Raw genomic sequence first — 23,472 nt, forward strand, 5'->3', positions numbered from 1 at the left:
TTGCAGGGCCTCCATTAAGTCGTGAAGAGAGCTCCAGTATCAGCTGAAAAACAGCTGCTGTGCTTTTAGTTGAAGACAGTGTACACCAATTAAGGCCATCATTGGTATTTGTTTAATCTGCTGAATGAGCAATTTCAAACCAGAAAGGCCAAGCGTCCCATTAACCTCTGGTTATTGGTACAGTGTGGTTTGTGAGTTGTTGAGCTGGTCTGTGCAAACCCAAAGCTGTTCTGAGAGAAAGATTATGCTGATGGGGATAATGGTGATTTTTAAAAGAAAGGAATATAATCGGAAATGTTGAATTGCAGTGCAACAAACATGAAATAGATATAATAAGATAAATGTATATATGTTAATATATGGAATAAAACACAATAACGCTATACCATGATTTAATAAGTTCATTGATCCATTTTTGAGGCTTCAGTTTGTGATGTAGTCGTTGTCGACTGTCGCATACTCTGAGGCTCATGCAACCATCACCCTTTACTTTAGGAGAGACAAAACGATTCCCACACCTTGTTACCCAGGTGAACACCTAGAAAGCTGCAAGATAAGATACTTCATTCTCTATACCACTTTCTCAAAAGGCCACAATTCATAAAGGGACTTGTAACTAATGTCTTTATTGGTTGATAAATCATCTATGCTTTTTTTTTTATCACTTAAGCCTAGCCATTGATATGGGGACAATTTAGGTTGCCAGGTTGTGAACAATCCCTTGGTGATTAGTCATTAATAGTTAAGTCATTAATGCTCATCAGCTTCTCACTTTTCAATAAGTCTTGACGTCTGCCGGTATAAATATGAATACATCATCTTAAAGGGTAATAAACTATACATTTTAATTTGGCGGTTTCTCCCTGCGGTTGTGTCTTTACTAACTGTTTTACTTGCTCAGCCAAAAAGACAAAAACTCGAGGAGGAAAAGATAAACACCAACATGAAAGATGTTTCAAAACCTGGCAACTCATTTATAATCTACAAAGTGTCACATACCAATTTCCCTTTGTGAAAATGATAAAATTATATAGTTTACTTTCCTGGCACACAGTGGGCTATTTAACTATTATGTTAAATGCATGTGTGCAATATTGGAAATAGCCACAAGATGTCGTCCAGCTATAGAAGACTCACTGCCAGCTCCTCGTGTATGACTTTTCCTTTTTTTATTTAAAGATCTCAGGCGACCTCCTGCTGCGGTTTTACCCGTACCACATCAACAAGATTAACAACTCACATGCTTTTCTTTCTATATATGCTAAATAGGTTTAAACATTCTTTACTTTCCTCTCTAGCTCCCTCTCTCTCTCTCTCTCTCTCCCTCTCCCCCTCTCTCTCTCTCCCTCTCTCTCTCCCTCCCCCTCTCTCCCCCCCCCCCCTTCTCCTTCTTTCTCTCTCTCCTTCTCTCCCTCTCTCCTTTTCTCTCTCTCTTTCTCTCTCTCTCTCTCTCTCATTCTCTCCCTCTCTCTCTCTCGCTCACATACACACATGCACACACACCATTTTGCCGACGGAAAAAAAATAAAAAAACGTGTCCCTCCCCTTTATGAGTGCCTAGTCTTCTCGGGTAGCGCCAGGGAGCCCAGCAGGGTACAGTTTCTGTGAGAATCGGTCATAATTTAGATATGATTCATATTCCAATAATCTGAATCGGACTCATTGATTTCATTGTTTGATCAGCCGATGTCGTCATCGACGCTCATCCTCTCACTGCCTTTCCCCACTTGTGAGAGAAGGTGAAGCCTTTAGAATAACACCGTTGGCCGCTATGAGACGAATAACGGGAAAGGCGAAGGATGAAACTTTGATCGAGCTGCAGAGCGCGACGGATTCACAGACTGGAGGTAATTAAATACAGATGCACTCATTAACCTTCAACAGCTAGCCACGAGGAGGTTTGTATCTTATGTCACATGTTTAATATATGTCCAAAAGGCTGTCTTACTTCTAATGCTTGTACTGTAGTAGCCATGGCTAGACTCTGGCAAAGACACGCACTAGCCTGGTGTTAGAATAAATAATCCTTATCATCACATGACCCTTGGGTGGGATGATCCTTATCCTAAAGAACTGATAATGTAATTAAAATAAACCCTTGACGAATATGGGCTACTCTCATGTCATGTAGCAAAGCATGTCAGTTTAACATCTGAGTGGCAATTACATACTTGTGTTACTTGGCACAGCTCAATTAAATTACTTTTTTAAGGTATGCTGTTCATATTTCTTACATCTGTGTATTTGGTGTCAGTTTGGCACCTGTTCTTGTGACTGAGGCTGTGTGCAAATACATCATGCATGAACAGAAAGAGGGAGAGATTCATTGGAGTCATCTGTCAAATCCCAGTGAAGTATTGCAGAACGATAAACCCACCATTCAAAAAAACACATTTCTGCACACAGAAGAGTTTATTGTAGCTGATTTGTGAGAGATTTTACAGGAAGATAACAGCGATCCCATGACAAGCCATGCAGGAAAATAGATCAGAAACAGAAATGCTTGGTATTTGTGTGGGTATTTAGTCTTTTTTGTTGCTTTGCATCGCATGAATGACCCTTAAAACTGGGCGGTCATTCTCAAAGGCAGATTTCAGGCAATATCCCAGCCCAAGAAACATCTTCATCTCCATGTTTTTTCATTGTAAATTCATTTACGTTGACAAACGGGCAACATGATCAGAAGTGATGAAGTATGTATAGTAAACAAATCCATATCTAATTGGATGGCTTCCTCTGAGATAGTCAGGCTTAACTGACTCTTTTCTAAACAGCAAGCCACTTTCATAAATGTGATGGAATAAGATATTATTTGTTGTAGAGTAATCTCTGAGGACAGACAATTAGTTAAGATAAATAGTTTCCACTTCCATGAAGCTCCATATGTCCTGGTATTGGAGGGCTGTGGTCTGTTAAGTGCTGCATTATGTCTCTCATAGCTCCAACAGCATGACAGTTAGTGAAGATGACATTTGTGTGCAACAGATCTGTCAAAACGAGGAAAACCAAGAGTTTGCACTTACATAAGCAAAAATACATCATACATCTACAGTTAAATGGAAAGATAATTGAGTGTCGACAAACAGAGAAGACCACTTGTGGTTAAAGACTGATACATATTTTAGCAAAATGTGAGGCTCACTTAAAAGTTCTAATTGACCATGCAGGAATCCAAAAGCTTGTTTTACCTCAGAGGAAATAGTCTTATGTACAGTTATACAATAGTGGCTTTGAGAAGATGTGCTAACACCTTCATTTCATGTCCTGAATCCCTGTTTATATCATCCATGTCTCTTCTCTAAGGGACTAACATTTCTATTTTAACCTGTTGTATCCTCTCATTGACATTTTGAACTCCATATTTAAATGTACAGAAGTAAACTCTCATCATGTTCAAAATGTCAGTAGCTGAAGCACCGATGTCTGTTGATGTCCAGTAAATGTGCCATGTCAGGAGTCATTATGGTTTCCAACAGAAACTTGTCTGGTGCGCTCGTGATAAGAGCAGTACAGCGTTTTACTGAAGCTGGCTCAGAGAATGAGAGACTAGCCTTTACTCCTGAAATGTAACTGTTTTTTGAATAATTTCTTGTCTTAATAGACGATCAATTACAGAATAAGTCCAAATGCCCATTTAAGCATTATTAAAAGGAACTTTATAAACAATTGATACATTAAGATGTAGCTACATCACTGTTATGAAAGTGATCAGAATATACTGATTGTCTGCCATATAGGGAAATAATTCAAGTAATGTCAAGCTTCTTACATGTTTTATTATCCGCTTTGAGTGTACTGGTTACTGTAACAAAGGCACAAAAAACAACCACTTGAAACTATTATTGTGTTCGCTTGATGACTTCATTTAGAAATGCAACTCAGTATTTATTTTAGAGTTTTTTTAAAAGATATTTTTACATGATAAAAAGGTGTCAGCTTAACTGTTATTAAAGGAAAAAAAACAACCTGTACCTCACTTGAATGATAACCGTCTACCGTCTAACAGCTGGATGAAATCAGTAACATTTCAACACTGCGTCGCTGAAAGATCCTCAAGGGAATTGAAAATAATTTATCAGCATTCACATTGAATCAACATGTGTTGAAGGAACATAATGATATCCAAATAAGACCTTTTCCATTCATCAATCCCACACTCTTTATTGTGTTAATCAGCAAATTGTTAATGAAGACACGTGCCTGTTTATCAAGGGTTAGCAGCAGGTTAATAGACTCCTCTTGCTCTGCAAAGGCTTTGTTCAGGCTCTTATCATGGCAGACCTTCAGCCACATGTGAAAGAAGAAGGGGTCTGTCCTCACCTCGGTATATATACCATATATTATGAGTGCATTACCTCGTTCACAGCTGTCCAAACACTGATATACAGACAGTCATGACTGACGTCCTACTACTGAACACTGCTGGACGATGTACTGTCACATTACATACAATGACACTGCAGGTACTTGGTGTCATCTGTTTTCAGTTATTCCTTTTAATTGGACTCAAAGCTTATCTGTAGCGGGTTGACAGTTCTTTTGTCATCTATCAGGAACAGTTAGCCAATAAATCATAACTAAGTGCTCCTAATAGTAACTGCTTATATTTAAAGGTGATCATGAAGGTGATCTCACTCCGCTCTCTGCAGCCATGTCAGATGAAGTCATTTCCCAGTCAGAGGTGAAACAGAGCCAAAGAGTTGCTATGGAAACAGGCTTCGTAATTGAATTACCCCCTTTGATGGAGGCACGATAATAAATAAGACAAGGAAAGCAACCAAGACTTCCTCTCAACAAACTAGAGGACAACTACAGTAGAGACATTGTTTCGGCTATTTTGTCTGAGATCCCAATGATCTTTTTCAAGCTTTGGGTTTTTTAGATTAAAATCAAATGTCGTGGTCTAAGTTTAGAGCATGGCTTCCACATGACTCCCTTATGCCTTGGCCCATTTGCCTGGCCTTTGAGTATATTAAGATGAGGGAAAACAAACACTCCCTTGGGCCATTTAAGTATGTTTTATGAGCTGTTAATAGAACAGTTGCGCCTGTGGGAACTATATTTGTCATATAGTACAATATGTCTTAATAAATATCAATAACAGGATTATAAAGCAATTGATAGTACAGAAACAAGCATACTTACTTGCCCTGTTGCCACCTCACACATTTTCATCATCATCACATCAAAACAATCAGGCCAAAGGTTGCATGTCATGCAAGCAAGAGAGCAATTTTCTGTGTCCTCATCTGTGTTGACAAGTACTCCGTGGCATATTTTTTAAAGTATGTTTATGTTATGTTGTGTCTTATGTAGATAATACGTTATCCTATCAGCGCTGCACATGACCTCTTGTATAAGAGTTTGTGGTGTTGTTGCACTTCTCAAGCTTTCCGGGGATTGTCAGGTAATCTCCCCTTTGGGACGATAATATCCTGATGATGAAGAAAGGAAATTTGTGTTTCTCATCACGAGTCTGATGCAAACACAAAGACCCAACTCACACTTCAAACACACTATACTAAAATAGAAAAGAGGATATTTTTGTTACTTTGTCAATATTTTTCACTCCCTACTGTCACGATTCATAGGGTGTATATGTGCCATTAGTTTGTATTATAATCTAACAGCAAGATTCACATTTGACTGGAGTAGTTTAAGGATCATTCCTTTTGTATGTTAGCTGACTTGACAGGAAATGTGGAGAGAGAGATAGAGGATGTCTTGTCGTAGCAGACCTAGACCCGGTTTGAGCTCAGGATGTTGTGGTTTCACTGTATCGTTGTACGCACCACGCCTGCTAGACTATCAGGACTCTATCACTCAAAAGTTTTGGTATGAAATGTAATATTTCAATCTTGTGCTGTACCATTTCATATGTCCATTTGCCTAATTGTTAATCATCGAGACAGGCACTCAGCTTGTCTGAGACTGTGTATAGTGGATTACTTTGACTGTGACCCATAGACCAGAGTACTAACCTGCAATATCAATATTTCATATACATCCGCACGCTATCCACCTGGCACTAACAAAACTCATGCTTAAAGGGAAGTTGTAGGGCAATCTGTGACATGTTTGTATCACTTCCCTTGAGAAAAGGTTCATGTCGTCACAATGCAGAGTTGCGGTTAGTTAGTCTGCACTTGTTGAAGAGCAAAGCAAAACATTGATCTGAGGTGTATCTGTTTGAAAGGAGTAAGCAGGGCGTTTTAGCTGAGTGGCACCCTCGTGGGAGAGCTACACAAGAAAGGTTAATGGTGCTTTTTTTCAGTGAGGAGACACCCACACAGCCTGCTTGAGTCATAGTAAAAAAAAAATTGTTTTTGTTATTACCCATCGCGTCATTTTCAGGTTATCATCACTGTTTATTCAGATGCTGTGCCACAGATGGAAGCCTCGGTCTGATCGCCACAAGAGATGAAATGTTCTGCTGAGCTTTTATGTTGTTTATTGTCTTCCACTGGGAGGCTCTTTGATGGATCTGCAGTCATTCAGACCGTCTCAGCACTTTGCATTCATGAATATTCACCTCTCCGAACCTACAGTTTAACACTAACCTGTGTCTATCTGTCTGTCCTTTAAAGATGGCCTTGCAGTGTTGACCGCATTCAGGATTAACCTGCACTCAGGTACGGGCAGATCATAGGCTTTATGTGACGCCTGTCTGTCCGTCCTCTCATCATCACCTCTCCAATCTCTCTTTTAATCCACTCGCTCTTTCATCATGCCGTACATTCCTCAATAATGGAGCATCCTTCTGTTTCCGTTCTGTTCATTTTGCACCGCTTTCCGGTTTGTCTGCTGATCAGAACCAGATGTCTGCGTGTCTGTGTGCTCTTTCAGCCTCCATCTCAGCTTCTGAGCCTGGCTCCTAGTAGCTAAGGTTGCTGTGTCCTGTGTTCATGGCTGTGTCCTGTATATATATATATATATATATATATATATATATATATATATATATATACACAGTCCTGTCTGGTTATTTTGTCTGTAAAAAGTTACTTACAGTAATTGACTTCCCAGAAAAAAGAACATTATAGTTATATATCACAATACAAGGTTACATATACCATTACAGAGAATTGTATCCACATCGCCCACTCCTACTATACATGTGACAAAGATTTATTGATTTCCTTTAACTTAAGTAAAGATAGCCACACCACACAATACAAATACTCAATAACAAGTTTAGCTTCAAGCAAGCTTAAGCAGAAATACAAAAGTATTTGCATTTGTAGTTTGAGTAAAATGATTCATTAGGCAACAGAATGGCCCCTGTTCGAGTGCTTAATCAGCCCATATTGTTTGATTTGTATTACTGATGTACTAAGGTGTAGTTTAATATACTATATTTTGTAAGTGGGTCATATTGTATATGTACAACTTTGATCTTTAAAGTAAATTATGGATTTGTAGTGGAGTAGAAGTATAAAAAATGGAAGTATTCAAGTAAAGTACAAGTAACTCAGTAGCATCCTTGAGTACTTCAGTAAACTACTTTATTACCTTCCACCACTGCTGGTGAACATGTGCTTACAGCCCACCAAGTATCGGAACTAAATTGTAAGTTTATCTTAGTTTCTTGATATAAACTAATATGCATTATGTATTGTGCTTGTGTGTGTGTGTGTGTGGGTGGCTGAGATATTATCTCACAGCCGTCAGACAGATACTAGATCCCGTATGTCGGTTCACATTTAGAGATGCAGGTTCCCTTTCATAACATTTGTTTTGATGACTCACTTTGGGATTCACTGAAGGAGGGCCACTCTCTCCTGCCAGTTACACATGCTGCCATGTCAAATGAAACTGTGGAGAACTAAATGTGCATCACCCCTGGGGGCTACGCATGAGAGGTGGATTTTTTGTTCAGAGGCAATCACCGTCATCAGCAATGGAGACTTCATCAGGTTGTTGTGAATTAGGATTCGGCATGATTCGGCTGGGGAATAGTGGATTTACTTACAGAGCCCTTTTCTCTCTGCATGATCAGCACATGCCTCTGAAAACTAATATATTGATACGAGTGACCTCTTATCCTTATATACTGGCCACTGATTTCTTTAAGGCCTGACCTGAGGGTGAAGCTTGACCTATATCAGTCAGCTTATCTCAGCCTCTGCTGCTTCAATTTGGACCATTCTTTCTATAACCTGCCTCTTGTGAGTCCCCCTTCTTTACAGAAGTTCAAAGAATCACTGTCCATCTCATTCATAAGATTTTATGAGTTGGAATCCATATAAAAGGATGTAAAACATCTCTACTAAGACACCAAATCAAAATCAAAGAGAAATAGATACATCTTCTTTGGCTTTGTTTGGCATTAGCTTATGGCTTCCATATCAGTGAGCAATGCTCTGCAGCAGCTGACCATTTGGGATTCTAGTTCCCTCTTAGGTTGTGGTTAAAAGTGTCTCTTGATTTAGAGCTCACAAGAGGTTACTGGCATATTTTTCACTAAATTGTCATTCAGCTGGTGGACATGTTGATAGAAGAATATCTCAGCTACTGTATATATACATCAGCTGAGGGGTAATTGGGTTTTATGAAAAGTGTGTTAGAAGAGAATTGGTTGTAATTTAGTTGTAATTTAGTTCATTTGTGCCCACAAAAGCCACAGTTAGCAAGGTCATTTTCCACGAATCAATGACTGTGTGATTTGAATAGTTATTTGAACGTTTATGCGCATTTAAGTCCAACGCTGTTGCTCAGCTCTACAAAAGGCAGCCTACTCTGTGTGAGCCCTTTCTCCATTTATTTGTCTCTCGGTGGGCGTGTATTACACACTGCTGGCCCCTTACTTCTGTTTGCTCAAGTCAGGCTCTGATAACTGGCTGTGCACAGTTGGAGTGAGACCAGAAAAAGTCAAAAAAAGGAAAGAGAAAACAAAGCTGCTAAGATTAAATAAAATATTGGCTGCATAGTCAACAATGCTTCCCACAAGCCCACTGGAAGATATCCCACTGTGTCATGTGCCCTTTGTACTCCTCAGGGATTCTGATGGCACATTTTCCTTCCTTCCTATGACTCTCCAGCCTTATCATTGAGCTTCCACATGGAGCCACCGCAGTCCCTTTCTCATTGGCTCGCACTGCTGTCTGTAATATCATTGAGTCTAATCAGAGAAGGCTCCTTTGTGTGCTGAATGTGTTTCATTTGAGGGGAGGTAAGACTTCTGGCACGCCAACCTCCAACCTTGGGGCTCTCCCCCTCGATGATGCATCAATGCCTCCCCCACAGGAAGTGCCGCTTTCCCACCATCCAGGAATAATAGGGGAGCAGGCAGCGAGCAGAGCAGTGCTACATGAGCACATTCTCTCTGCCAGTGTGGAGGGAGAGAGAGGCACTGCAGGAATGTTGTGTGTCATTTTACAAGAGAGGAAGTGGAGAGCGTGTGTGTGCTGCTGCCTTTGTGATTCTCATCCCTCTCTCAGCTCCTCTGCTCATGTTGCCAAGAGACTGTAGGATTTTTATTTGGCCCTTGTTAAATTGAGTTTGTCTGAGATGCCTGTGCCTCCATAATGATTATTGTCCGGCTCATGTCTCTTAAAGGGAAAGTTTGGTTTTGAGTGAACCTTAGTATTATGCTGCATACCACGTATCCTGCATGGATATAAACAGAGCCTAACCCAGCTTAGCTAAATTACTGGATGTGGGTGTCACAGTAGAGAAGAATACCCTCTCTATTGCTGAAGGGTTGATACTGTCAGGCTAACTTGGACCCTTAAACAAGCACATAATGATGAAATTCTAACAATGACATTGTTTTTGTAGTAATTGTTTTCCCTTGCTGGGTGTAGGCACACGTAAGCAGGAAGATGCAACGGATGACTGAAACTTTTTTAAAAAGAAAACACATTGTTACAGTTTAGTTTGACCAGCCTTTAGTCTCTGGGTCTCTGGTATTTGATTCTGTACGAGTGTATAAGCTACACACACCTTCAAACTGAAGGCAACGATATACATGCACAATGGAAAATAACAAAAAAAATGTATAAGACACATGCAAGTGTTCAGAAGAAAAATATGTAACATGACAATCAAACTCACTGAACATATTACTGACATCTTTAAGTCGTCGTTGGACTGTTGCACTGTCCAATCTTTGGTAACGATCGAGTTTCATTATAACATATTATATAATGACTAACATAAACAACAATAATTATTTTTCCACTGGACGGGGGTTGAATTAATAATCTTCTGGTCACAAGCCCATTTCTCTCACCTTTTGGCCACAACCACCCATTTAATTAAATAAATATATATACAAATATCTTCTTTCTTTTGCAGATGAAAACGGTGGAAATGATGTCAATTCATTGCCTGAAAGCACAACACTGCCTGGACATACAGAGGTAAGCTCCACCGTATCTGTGGGTGTTTCAACAGACTCTCAAATGGGAAGGAAGAAGTTTGACATTATGGGAAAAAACGAGTTAGATCGATACCACCCTCTACAAGTCTATACGGTACATATAAAGCTGGCTAGCTTAGCTTAGCATAAAGACTGGAAACGAGGAAGAAGCTGTTCTGGCTCTATCTGAAGATAAACACATTAGCATACCAACACCTGTAAAGCTCACCAAATAAATTGTTATATCTTGTTAATTCTTGTTAATTTAATTTGTACAAAAATGTGTAAAGATGCCAATTATTTGTGCGGGGTAACCGCTGGCTAACTTTTGAGGCACATTGACTTCCTGTTTCTCCACTGGTTGCCTTGCAACTTCGTGTCAACGACAAGAGCTCAACCTGTTTCCCGTCTTTGTGCTAAGCTAAGCTATTTGGTTGCGAGCTGTAGCTTTGTATTTACTGTATAAGACTGGTACTAAACTCTTCTTCTTTCACAAGAAAGTGAATATATATTACCCAAAAGAGGTGGCGGAGGTGGCTTTTGTTTTATCTCCAAGTAAGTTGTTTTCTTTTAAGGCTGTTTATGTAAATATTTATGTTTGTGTCATTTCATAGGATTAGACGACTGACCTGTCAACTCACCACTCTCATCGCTGAGTCACAAGACCTCTGTGTCTCTAAAAGCTTCTCTCATTTCTCCTCGGCGAGACAGAAATAAACGGTCGCTGCTTATGTCTGTTGTGTTTGTTCAGTGATACAGTGAGGACGACAAGCAGATGGTTTATCAATCTTAATTCATATCACTGATTATAATATGTTTCTGTGATGTATGACTCTCGGATCCAGTGCATGATTGGGTCAGTGGTAATCTATCAAACTTCTTTTTTTCAATGTCCTCATTAGGTCAGAGCATGATTAAATAACAACGGGCGGCAGTCACGACCCTGTAGGTCTTTTAGTGGATGTGAGGTTCTGATAAACAAGCTGGGTGGGGCTCAGTAAACAGCTGAACACACTGGCTACTCCACGCCGTCTTCTCTGAACTGCAAACACTGACTTCATATCTGACTGGAAAATTGAAAGTGGATTTTCTTTCAATGTCATGTTAAAGTGAAGCATGAATATGAATAAACAAACCAACATTGTTCAGAATACATGAGCTTTCACATTTCCAATCAAGTTTGACGTACTGTATACATCAGTAGATTTTTGTCGTCAAAAAAACTCAGTTCGAATTAAAAAAATATTATATTCTTTCTACAAACACAGGTTACATTTTCTTTCACCGTTTTCATAAATGAAAATGTATGGTAAAGGTAAAGCTGCACAAGAATTAAACATAGGTAGAATCGGTCCATTCAACTGTGTTGACTGAAAGTTTTAAGTCGATTATTTTTCCAGGTTATTTAAAGGTTATGAAATACATATTAACACATACACATACAAAGACACATACTGTATATTGTAGACACTGATTACAGTATATCACAAACCATAGATCACTTAATCTTGTATCCGTATTAAGAGTGTTGTTAAAGAATGACCATTAATGTTATTAATGTCAAAAAACTAATTTGGAGTAAGACAATGAGTGAAATACAAAAGTTGATGAAGAACATGCAGAGCATGCCCTCTCCTCCACCATCAACTGCTTTTGTATAATGACAGACTGTGATTGTACTGTGTCCAAAGTTTCCTGTTCTATGTGGTTTTTCTGCAGTCATTGTGGCATTCCTCTATACTTTTCTCCAAAGGAAACAACATTCTCTTTAAATACTTTTCAATACAACCAGTCCCTGGAGTCCGTAGCCTATAACCTAAATTACATGTATATTTCTGGGACACAATTTGCTTCTCTATATATATAATACTGTATATCTATCAGTGTTAAAGTCTGAGCCCTTCATGTCTCTCTTAAAGATTATGATATAATGTCTTGCTGTGTCAGTATCTGTTGTTCCAGTATTGCATGTCTGCTAGCTTTCACTTCCTACTCTGTGAGAAAGCTGAACGTTACATTTTGTTTGTTTGTTTCTCCTTCAGACTGACAAGTTACAACCAAACAAAGACACCGTGTTCTTCAGGGACGGAGTTCGGAGGATAGACTTTGTGTTGTCTTATGTAGATGACAAAGATGGAGAAAAGAAACAGGTAAGTGGAACAGAAAGGTGACAAGTTGTCGTCAGTTGACTACTCAGCATTTTACAGCGTGGCCTGTGACTAACTGTGACACTGTTGACGTTACGCAATTTTTATCTCCAGAACGAGAATACGTGGTACTGCGAAGAGGAAATGGGATTCAGGTTATACATTTTGCATCGAGACACAACATTTGTGGCTCTCAGTATTTGTTTCAATTAGCTTGTAAAAAAATAAGGTGGGCCTACACCTGTTATTTCAATGTATCGGGTACATATTTAATCAACATTTACCAATCAATTATAATAATTATGGTATTTGCAGATACCTGATATTAAAGGACTTGGATCATGATTAAAATAACTTGATTGGGACATCCCTAATTTTAAGTAACTATTGCTAGAAATACTGTCTTGCCAATTGTTTACTTTTGTGGACTTTTGCTTATGTTTATTAGATTAATTACTGTATTCTTCTTTCACATGTGATATACTGTTTATTCCTAGCATTGGCATTTGACAGTTCACTGTACTAATTTATTTTCATTCATGGAATCTCAATGTTTTCTTATTTGTAATCACTTGGCTTGAATTTGTTGTCCTTTACACTTCAGTTGCGTCCAGTAAAGGGCAACTAATTGTCTTTAACCTTTATTTGAAGTGTGTTTTGCTCGCTGCAAGCTATCCACCTACATGCATGTAAGGCAAAGGACTATTCAAAATCGTCCTATTTTGAAGCATGTTATGGCTACATCATCATCATCAAACAGCATTCTGAATCCTTCTCTCTTGGTCCTCCTCAATCTAAGCGTCACATTTTCAACCTTTATTTATGCAGGGAGATTTCCCATTCACACCTGAAAGCTGCACAGAACAAGCACAGTGCCAAAGATCACACTGAGCTCATAAGTAGAAACATTTAGTTTGTATCTCTGAAAAGGAAGCACTTTGTTTACATGGATCAAAACGGAGGAATTGCTTAAACAGCCGACATTCAAATGCTGACAATTTCTTTAAGAAGAAAGAAAGATACATTTTAAGGCTTACCTTTTCAACCTCAAGGATACAGACTAACCTCAAGTAGTCTGTTGCATTGCTTTTAATCAATTTGCTGGAAAGTTATTTATTTATTTGATTTTTTCCCCCGTTTAATTGCAGTTTAAAGCTTGTGTTTGCCATATTTTTATTAAGTTTACTCTCAATTTGGAAGTTATAACAGTATCTTTATGAAAGCATGTTTTTGCAGAAATTTCGTATATATGAAGGTAAACAACATGCAAAGACTTTAAGAGTGCGAGTGGCTCTCATGCCTGTGGTGTGTGTGTGTTTATCCACAGGAGAGGCGGAGGGCCTTTGAGGCCAACCTTGAGAAGGAAGGACTGGAGCTGGAAACGGAGGACAAAGCGGTAAGAAATTAAACCACAGAGTACCTGCACCACCTAGTGGATAGTTTGCTGAGGCACACCCCATTCTCCAGGAAAAGTCTTAAAGGGATTGCTCACGTTATACTGCCATTCATCCAAGTACTTGAAGGAAATGATGTATAAAATAATATGTGTGTTTTCCTCTCCTCCATCTCTCCTCGTATCAGGACTCCAAAGACCAAAAGACATATTTCTTGAAGATTCATGCGCCGTGGAATGTACTGGCCAGATATGCTGAGATCTTAAAGATCAAAGTTCCCTTCAAAACCAGTGATGTCCCCCACGGTCAGGATGTCCCACTGGAGTGGCTCTCACATCCTTTCCGCTTGCCAGAACACATTATGCGTCCACAACCTGACTACTTCACCTACCCCTTCGACAAGAACAAGACCGACTTCTTCCTTATCACTGACAAAGATACTTTCTTCCCGCCTTCCACGAGAAACAGAATTGTGAGTAATTCTTTTTCTAAAATCAGAATACACTTTTTTTACACCATAAATATCTCCTGGGTCTAAGATTGTAGTATTCATGAATAATTAATCAGTTTTACTCTCACAGATATTCTGTACAGACTGACCCTTGGGGAGTTGTTTTAGCATTTACTCCACCGTGTTAGAACGTGCTTGCTCAACAATGAAGGAAAGTGCAAAATGCATTTGGCTAAGAAGTTTCTACAAATCCAAATCCTTTAATCTCTTGCTAAACCTTGTCCTTGCTGTAAGGTGTACTACATCCTGTCTCGTCGACCGTACTACAAAGAGGGTCAGAAAGAGAGAGACAAGACGGGAATCAAGCGACTGCTCAGCAATGGGACGTATACAACAGCCTTTCCATTACATGATGTAAGACACAGGGAAGAAAGGACATAAACATGTAGAGGTCAAACATATCGATGGTTATCTACTTTAGCGCTTCCATTTCATGAGCCGTTTTACTTCTACTTCATTACACTGGGAGAAAACTGTGACCAGCTACTATATTAATCTAGGTTAATACTCAACATGCAAGATTTATGATGTTATGCATATAAGTATAAGTAACCCAATTCCATATTAAGTACTTAAAAGTAAAGCTTCCTACAACATTAAATTGCTTCATATATTTAACACATGATAATTAAACACGCAGACAGGAGCAGTTCTGTAGAAGGAGTAATGCTATTTTTACTACTACCACGACTACTGCTACTGTACAAATGTGGTAGTAGTAAATTGGTTTGCAAAACATTGAATGCAGGACTTTTATTTCAAGAATATTTGTATATGTATCATGTATATCTTTGTCTATTTCCCAGTTCCAGAGCAATTATATTTAAATCAGCATGGCTTCAGCATAATGTGATTTATATATATATATATATATATATATATAAATATTTGATGAAACTGTTCTAAATTTTCATATCAAGAGAAGGAATATAAGGCATAATTCAACATTTTCAGAAACACGCTCAGTCTCTTTTTTGCAGAGAACTTTTTTCTTTAATTTAAAAAAAAGGTTCTTTTGCTCAACAGCCCCATTTTGCATTGTTTCTTTTCCTTTCAGTGTCCATACTGGAAAAGGGCAAGAAACGCTGAGTGTGAGAGTGAGCGCCACAACTTGTACAAGCACTGGGCCAGGTTTCTCTGCTTTTACAAAGAGCAGCCTCTCAACCTCATCAGGTAAACAAGCAACATGTGAATGCTGTCACCCTTTGTTTTCACACAAGAACAAATATTACTGAAGCGTGTTCAGTGAAAACTTTCTTTAAACCAGAAAGTTAAACATGCTGTTTTGGTTGTAGGAAGTACTATGGGGAGAAGATTGGGATCTACTTTGCCTGGCTGGGCTTCTACACTGAGATGCTGTTCTTTGCAGCCATGATGGGCCTTATATGTTTCATCTATGGAGTGCTCAGTTATGATGACAACATGTCAAGGTTTGTACCACCAGAGGGTGTCAGGGAGCTGAAAACCAAATGGCCCAAAATATATGGACATCCAAATACACCCAAATGTCAATTTTGACCATTTAACAAACTTTAATCTGCTGCTTTAACTGCCTCCTCTCTTTTGGAAAGACTTTCCACACAACTGTGGAACCTAGCTGCATGTTTGCTCCCATTCAGCCACAAGAGCTTTAATAAGGTCCACTGATGTTAGACTATAAGGACGGGCTCACAGTCTGCATTCTAGTTCATCTGAAAGGTGTTTGACGGGCTTGAAGTCAGGGCTCTGTGCAAGCCAGTCACATTCTTTCACATCAAACTTGTTTTTGTGTCTTTATGGAGCTCCTGAGTTACCTTGAATGTGTGAAGGAAACTTTGTTGGTGATCGAACAATCAAAAAACAGAACGTTTTTGATGTAAATGCACATTGAACTGCATCAAAGGTATATCAAGATTTGTGCAGTATAATCCAAGTCACATTTATCCAGTCGTACGCTCACTAGATCCCAAACACGTGCACAAGTGTTTTAGATAGTAAGGTTTTAGCAGAGATGCATGTGTTGCAATTAAAAATCTTATACAAATGGTCATTTTGGGGGATAAGTATTCCTTTGAACAACATTGTATGCTGTTGCATTAAGATTTATTGGAACTGAAGCGTCCACCACCAACTTGGAAAAGCAGCCTCAAACCAAAAGTATGCAGACAGAGGTATCCACATATTTTTGGCCATATCATATATAAACTCTTATGCCTTAAAGATTGATAGATAGACTTTTATATTCCAATAAAATGATGGCCTGTTCAAAATTAGATGGTAGATTGTTGTAATTGTTATAATTTGTTCAAGTCTCTTTGTTTTCTCCTTTTAGCCATGAAATATGTGACGCCAGTATCGGAGGTAGTATTGTGATGTGTCCGCTTTGTGATAAAAAGTGTCCTTTCTGGAAGCTCAACTCTACATGTCTCTCGTCCTGGGTAAAACATCACACTTCATATGTTCATTAGACACCATTGTAAAACCAAAAAGCACATATTACCATCTATAATTTTCTATTAATCACATAAGTGTGTGAGACGTCTTCCAATATCTGCAGTTAATTGTATCCTGCTGTGTCAGCAGTACGTCACCATGTTCGTGCCCTGCACGTCTCTGAGGAACTTATTTTTTTCATAATCTCTCTTCCAGCAATCCCATCTGTTTGACAACGAGGGAACGGTTTTCTTTGCCATATTCATGGGGATTTGGGGTAAGTGTCAGTCGATGCTGCTCTTACTGCGTTTAACCTGTGTTGGAGACCCAGTTTATTCCCCCTCCTGTGAGACAGATTTTCACAATTAAAGCCTTTTCACACCGAAGCATAAACCTTAATCTGTACTGCTTGAGCCCAAAACAAGACGCCAGCACAATTATGCTGTTATGTACGAAGCAGTCAGAAAGCACGTCCAGTGCAATGAAGGCCAATAGTGCCAAAATAAAAAGCTGGCCTCATGAGCAGCAAGCCAAGAAGTGTTGTAGCACAGCTGAAACACATTACACGCCTAAAACCCAACACAGGCATTGTCTGTTTTCAGTCAGTGTAACATTATTCAGGTCATAAAAGATCTGCCCAAAAAAATGGATGGACACACCTGCACAGCATCAGACTTCTCATCGTACAACAACATTTTGTGAAAGATGAATTCCAAGCTAAGATTTTACAACTTTTTGCTTCCTTTCCTGTCTACTTGGCAGTAACTCTGTTTTTGGAGTTCTGGAAGCGGCGTCAAGCCCGGCTGGAGTACGAGTGGGACTTGGTGGACTTTGAGGAGGAACAGCAGCAGCTTCAAATCCGGCCTGAGTTTGAGATCCGATGCATTAACAAGAGACTCAACAAGATCACGCAGGTGCTTCGAAACGTGGAAATAAACACAACAAATATTATGTACTCTGTGGTTTGCAAAAATTGCATCGTTGCTACACTTCTTAAAGAATAAATTATAATAATGTTTCAGGAAATGGAGCCGTATCTTCCTGCCACCAGCAAGTGTGCCCGCTTCTGCCTCTCGGCTGCCACTGTTATATTCTGGGTAACTGAATATTTATCTCAGTCCTGTGTGTTTGTGTATGCACATGTAGGCTTTTTACAACAATACCTAGTGAGTCTTTTTTACCAGCATCGTCACATACTCAGCTTTACACGTGTGTGCTCCCACAGATTTCTCTGATAGTGGCCTGTATTATCGGAGTCATAGCATACAGGCTGGCTGTGTATGCTGCCTTTGCAAGTATCATCAAAGACCCCATGAGGAAGATCCAGTTGGTGGGCAGATTCATCACTCCACAGCTAGCAACGTCTGTCACCGCCTCCTGCATCAACTTTGTCATCATCATGATCCTCAACTTTTTCTATGAGAGGGTGGCCGTTTGGATCACTGATATGGGTAAAGAGGTTTCAGGACAATAGAGTCATCTTTGACACTATGAACATCTTACACTGATATACTATCTGGTGTTTGCTTCCTGCAGAAATCCCAAAGACCCACGTTGAGTATGAGAACAGGCTGACCATGAAGATGTTCCTCTTCCAGTTTGTCAACTACTACTCATCGTGCTTCTACGTGGCCTTCTTCAAGGGAAAATTTGTTGGTTTTCCTGGTGACTACACATATATGTTTGGCAAATGGAGCAAACTGAGGAATGAGGAGGTGAGTTTTCTTGCCCTTTATACAATGATGATTGAAGTTATGTATTTCTTTTAAGTAAACATCCTCATAGAAGAGGGAAGGTTCACGCTGTAACATTTTCCCACAATTCTACCAATGAGGACAGCTTCATAATCTGGTGCTGCCAACAGGAAGTGCATCAAATGAAAGTATGTTATGTAAACTAAAAATGTCTTGCTGTCATAGTGTGACCCTGGAGGCTGTCTGATTGAGCTGACCACACAGCTGGTGATTGTAATGTCAGGAAAACAACTCTGGGGGAACATTCAGGAAGCTCTGCTGCCGTGAGTCCACCCAGTCTTTCACCTCTTACTTATTCATCTCAATAAGCCACCATAACAAAAGAATAATTTTCAATTAAGATCTTTAATTGCAATTTGCATTTTGTGGATTTAAAAGATTATTGTGTTGTGTGCACAAATGATCATCAAGTAGATTTAATTTCCTACTCTGCAGCTTGCTTCAGATGCTCACATGCTCTTCAAAATGGAGAGAACTCAGTTGATAACGTTTAATTTTCTACTTTTGAATGTCACACAATGAACGTTTGGCTTCTCCACCCCACAAACACAATAATTATAAAGATCACGACTGACCATGATCAGTTATATGCTGACGCGGAAGATTTACATTTACGTATTGACACGAAAAAGCTTCAAAGTTTAGAAGAAGACATTATCAGCCAAACTCAGTCCAGAGTGTTATACACTGTCAGTACTTGTCAAAAGCAACAAATCACAGTACATCAGGTACATGTATGCCTAAAACAAATGGTAACCCGAAAGTTAATAGTAGTTGCAAACTTTTATGCATACTTTTAAATAACTTGTTCACATCACATCACATTGTGTGCGCAAACTTTAAAAAAAGACTATAGGACCGCAGCTATAAATACTGTCGTCACTGTGATGATCATGGAACGTCTCTCTGTAAATGACTTGTTGGCTTTGTGAAAGTCTCGACATCAGATCTCCGCAATTTGACATCTGATTCTTCTTCTTGACAGGTTGATGCGTAACTGGTGGAGTAGCAGAAAGGGACGGCACCATCCTGAGAACCATTACAGCCGTTGGGAGCAGGACCACGTCCTGCTGAACTTCAGCCAGCTGGGATTGTTTTATGAGTACTTGGAGATGGGTGAGATACTTCACTCAGCTTGTTTGCAATACAAAGATCATATCTGGACAGGAGAGCAAGATGAATTGCTGTACGATATATGGATGTTGTCTTGTCTTCTATCCCTCTATTACATTTATTGTCTTCCACTCCCACTAACTATCACTAAGTCTCTCTGTCTGCTCTCTCTCTCTTTTCAGTGGTCCAGTTTGGTTTCATCACATTGTTTGTGGCCTCTTTCCCTTTGGCTCCGCTGCTGGCTCTGTTCAACAACATCCTGGAGATCAGGGTGGACGCCTGGAAGTTCACCACCCAGTTCAGGAGACCAGTAGCGTCCAAGGCCCGAAACATCGGAGCGTGGCAGGAAATCCTCAACGCAGTGGCCATTTTGTCTGTTGTTACCAACGTGAGTGTTATATGTGTAGTGCAGGAATATGTTTATTTGTCTAATCTGTGCTTGTTTCTGTATTTGCATTTATGATAAACATTTAACAGGCTGTCAGAAGGACATAATATTTATTTGCAGCAATTTCACTGCAGACTCAAACATTTAATTGAAAACCTTTTGTGCTTTCTTCTGTCTCAGGCTTTCATAATGGCGTTCACCTCCGACATGATCCCCCGTATGGTCTTCCTGTATGCCTACGGTAAAGATGACAGCATGAGGGGATACGTTAACAACAGCCTGTCAATATACAACATCTCTCAGATACCTGAGCGCAACATGCCCGAGGACCGAGACGACTGGTTTGATAACTCCACCGCTACCTGCAGGTATTAGAGCTTGAAGAGCTTGTTGTGCCTCTGGATTCAACTTATGCATTCAGCTTTGACATTTGTTGAGGAGCTTTAAAGTTGCACTAATCATTCATTTTTATATTAACAACTGTTCAAATCGAATAGCATCATTTCCAGCCGCAACAGGCAGCTGTTTCCAGCAAAGAACGATCTGATAAACACTCTGTACACTATGGTGAACAAACAGACAGACACATTTAGAGACTAGCTGGTAAATGTAGTGGAGCATTTACATGCTAGAGAGCCAGATATTTGCCTCAGGCGAAAAAGTGGCGAAAAAAACTGAGTTAAAAAGAAAATAGTTAGCCATACATGTTAGCCATATCAACTTTATAGGGTTATGATATGTCAGTGTTGTGTTTACAGCTTGTTGTACTGCCCCTGAGTGGCTACAATTAGTCATTGTTAAAGAAGTATCATCTGAATACATTTTGCTTTAATTCAAGAATAAGTGTTTACGTTGTGTGAGTGTTCTGGAACGTTTCTATAGCTGATGTGTGCTGGTATCAGCACATGTTGTGTCTTAATTACATTGATGAAGCATTACTGACTGTATGACATCGTTTTGTACAGATATCGTGACTACCGTTACCCTCCAGGCCACCAGAAGGAGTACACTCACACCATGCAGTTCTGGCACATCCTGGCAGCCAAAATGGCCTTCATTATTATCATGGAGGTAAGACATCAACGCTTCTTCCCACTCCTTGCTCAAAGAATAAATGCACAGAATTAAAGGATGATATCTTGACCATATGATTATTCTCGCTCTGCAGCACGTTGTGTTTGTGGTGAAGTTCTTCGTGGCGTGGATGATCCCCGACGTCCCTTCAGGCGTGAAGGCGCGGTTTAAACGAGAACGCTACCTGATTCAAGAGGACCTGCATAACTACGAGGTGCAGAAGGTCAAACTCCAGCTGAGTGCCAGTTTCATCACAGAGCCGCAGTCAGAAATGTCCTTGATGACAGACAAGCATGAAGTGTTGTCTGAGTGCCTGTAGGCTCAAGCTTCGAGCCACAAACGGACTGAGAGCATCCATATACAAGGGCTTCTGTCTTTGGGTTGAAAATGCTATTATCTTTTATTGCTGAATGGACTCCTATATTAGGATGCAACATTTTACTTTGCTTAAAATCAGTTTTTTGTGCGGATACAACATTCCTGTGCCATATCTTTAGTGGGGAAATAACAGCAAAGAGCAAAAAGATTGTAAGTGCAGCCTTTATCATTCCCCGTGTAATGTCTTCTGACTGAAAAAATAATAATCTCTGTATGTGCCGATAGAGTTAAAGCTTGTGGTGTTGAATATGTGACATTAGGTGTAATTACCCTTTAAAGAGTTGGCTGTGATATCATTGATTCAATGTTCTGCATGTGATTCTTCTGATTAGAATACAAGATCAAGGACCCGACTGTTTAGAAAAGAAAATATGTGTCAGTTTTAAAAATGTTTCTGTTTAAAAAATTCATATCATTTTAGAGATATATCTTACACATCACATATCCTTTTTCTGTCATTTAACTATTAATGTAGACTTACAACTTTATTTTTTTTAAATTGTAGCTACATAATGTTAAGTTCCACTAATCTATAGCTGGGCTATGAGATTGTTATGAGAGGTAGTTGAGAAAAAGTCTCTTAAAGTCTGTGCATTTGAAAACCAAGTACCTCCATCATACTGCAGTGATACTGTAACAATCAGAAGTGTGGGTATCAGTCCACCCTGTCTTAGTAACATGGTGACAGCAGCTGCAGGCTCGTGCATCTCATCTTCCAAATGTATTTCCAACTTGCTGCGGGACCAATTAGAAGATTTCTACCAAGAGAAAAGACTCCACAAAGAAAATCTCTTTACAGTCAGTTTATGTGCGTGAGTTGAGGTTGACCATGTGTCGACTTTACTCCTCCTTGTGTTACACATGGATAATAAATGGAAAATATTTCTGTTTTCAGATTTCACATTATTGTTGTCTCCACGTACTAGGCATAAACCATTATAACCGCCATAACAGAGATAGACAGAAAGGAGAAGGGCCCTGGTTGGGATACATGTGAGTGATGATTTCAGTGAGGGACTTTTAGTAACTGGTTCATACTCTCTTTACCAAGTGTTCCTGTTAATATAAATAATATATCATCTATGTAAATGGGTTGTGCAGTGCAATTACCTGATTGATCTGCTTTGTGGCCTGAAGCTTTTGTATTTGGAGTTATTATCAATTTATTTGCAACACCTGATTTCTTATTTTGCACTATTCATTGACTCATAACGACTATTGAGCAGTGTTAGTTCAGACAGTTCTCCAAGTACATTTTATAAATGGCTTTTTGTCAAGGGACCAGAGGTAAAAAAAACCCAGTTATTATATTTATTTACAGTAAATAAGTCATTTTTTAGATACAGGATCACTTTTTATCCTCTTTAGCTTAACATGTGTTAAGGGGTTTCTGTGTTTATATTGAAACCTCTTTGTACTTTACTGTAAATGATGCAGTTGTGATTTCAGATATCAGCTAATTATATTTGACAGTCAAAAGCTAAACCTGAACAACTCACATCTCAGGATTAAACATCTGCTCGTTTGTTGGGCGTCACTTGTTGATAAAGTATGCAGATGTCAGACGTCTGCAGAGCGTGTTCCTGCAACACGTATGATGTATTTCCCGACCAACAAATGCCTTAAACCTCTGTGCTTACTTGTTTTTGTATGATTTTGTATTGACAAAGTTGCCTCTCTGAATTCTAAACATGTTTCATAAAACATGTTGCTGCTGCTAGTCATTGCAAAGTAGCATTTTTCTTGCATGAATTGCTGTAAATATCTTTGTCAGTTCTATTCTAAATTCACTGTCGATTGTAGAAAAATGCAGGAAAGCTGTTAGTATTCACAAAAAAATAAAGAAATAACTAGTTATGGTGTAAGTTGTTTTTTTTGCACACAACATAAAAGCAGATACAAAATTAAATATGACTTAAATAAGACTTATACAGCGGA

At 39.2% G+C, this 23,472-nt stretch overlaps 1 protein-coding gene across 1 annotated transcript; it reads left to right on the plus strand.

Annotated features, from left to right (window-relative positions):
• The first annotated feature begins 1,650 nt into the window (after positions 1-1,650).
• ano5b (anoctamin 5b) lies at positions 1,651-23,368 on the plus strand. Its single transcript, XM_079163554.1, has 20 exons — positions 1,651-1,847; positions 10,300-10,364; positions 12,406-12,513; positions 13,838-13,906; positions 14,092-14,376; positions 14,650-14,769; positions 15,473-15,588; positions 15,711-15,845; positions 16,727-16,832; positions 17,044-17,104; positions 17,590-17,741; positions 17,850-17,924; positions 18,053-18,278; positions 18,364-18,542; positions 18,747-18,844; positions 19,567-19,697; positions 19,877-20,082; positions 20,263-20,450; positions 21,048-21,153; positions 21,251-23,368. The coding sequence occupies exons 1-20, from the start codon at positions 1,772-1,774 to the stop codon at positions 21,473-21,475; spliced, it is 2,727 nt and encodes a 908-aa protein (XP_079019680.1). The 5' UTR covers positions 1,651-1,771; the 3' UTR covers positions 21,476-23,368.
• The last annotated feature ends 104 nt before the right edge of the window (positions 23,369-23,472 follow it).

Source organism: Pholis gunnellus (genome assembly GCF_910591455.1).
Source record: "Pholis gunnellus genome assembly, chromosome: 1".
NCBI classification, from domain to species: domain Eukaryota; kingdom Metazoa; phylum Chordata; class Actinopteri; order Perciformes; family Pholidae; genus Pholis; species Pholis gunnellus.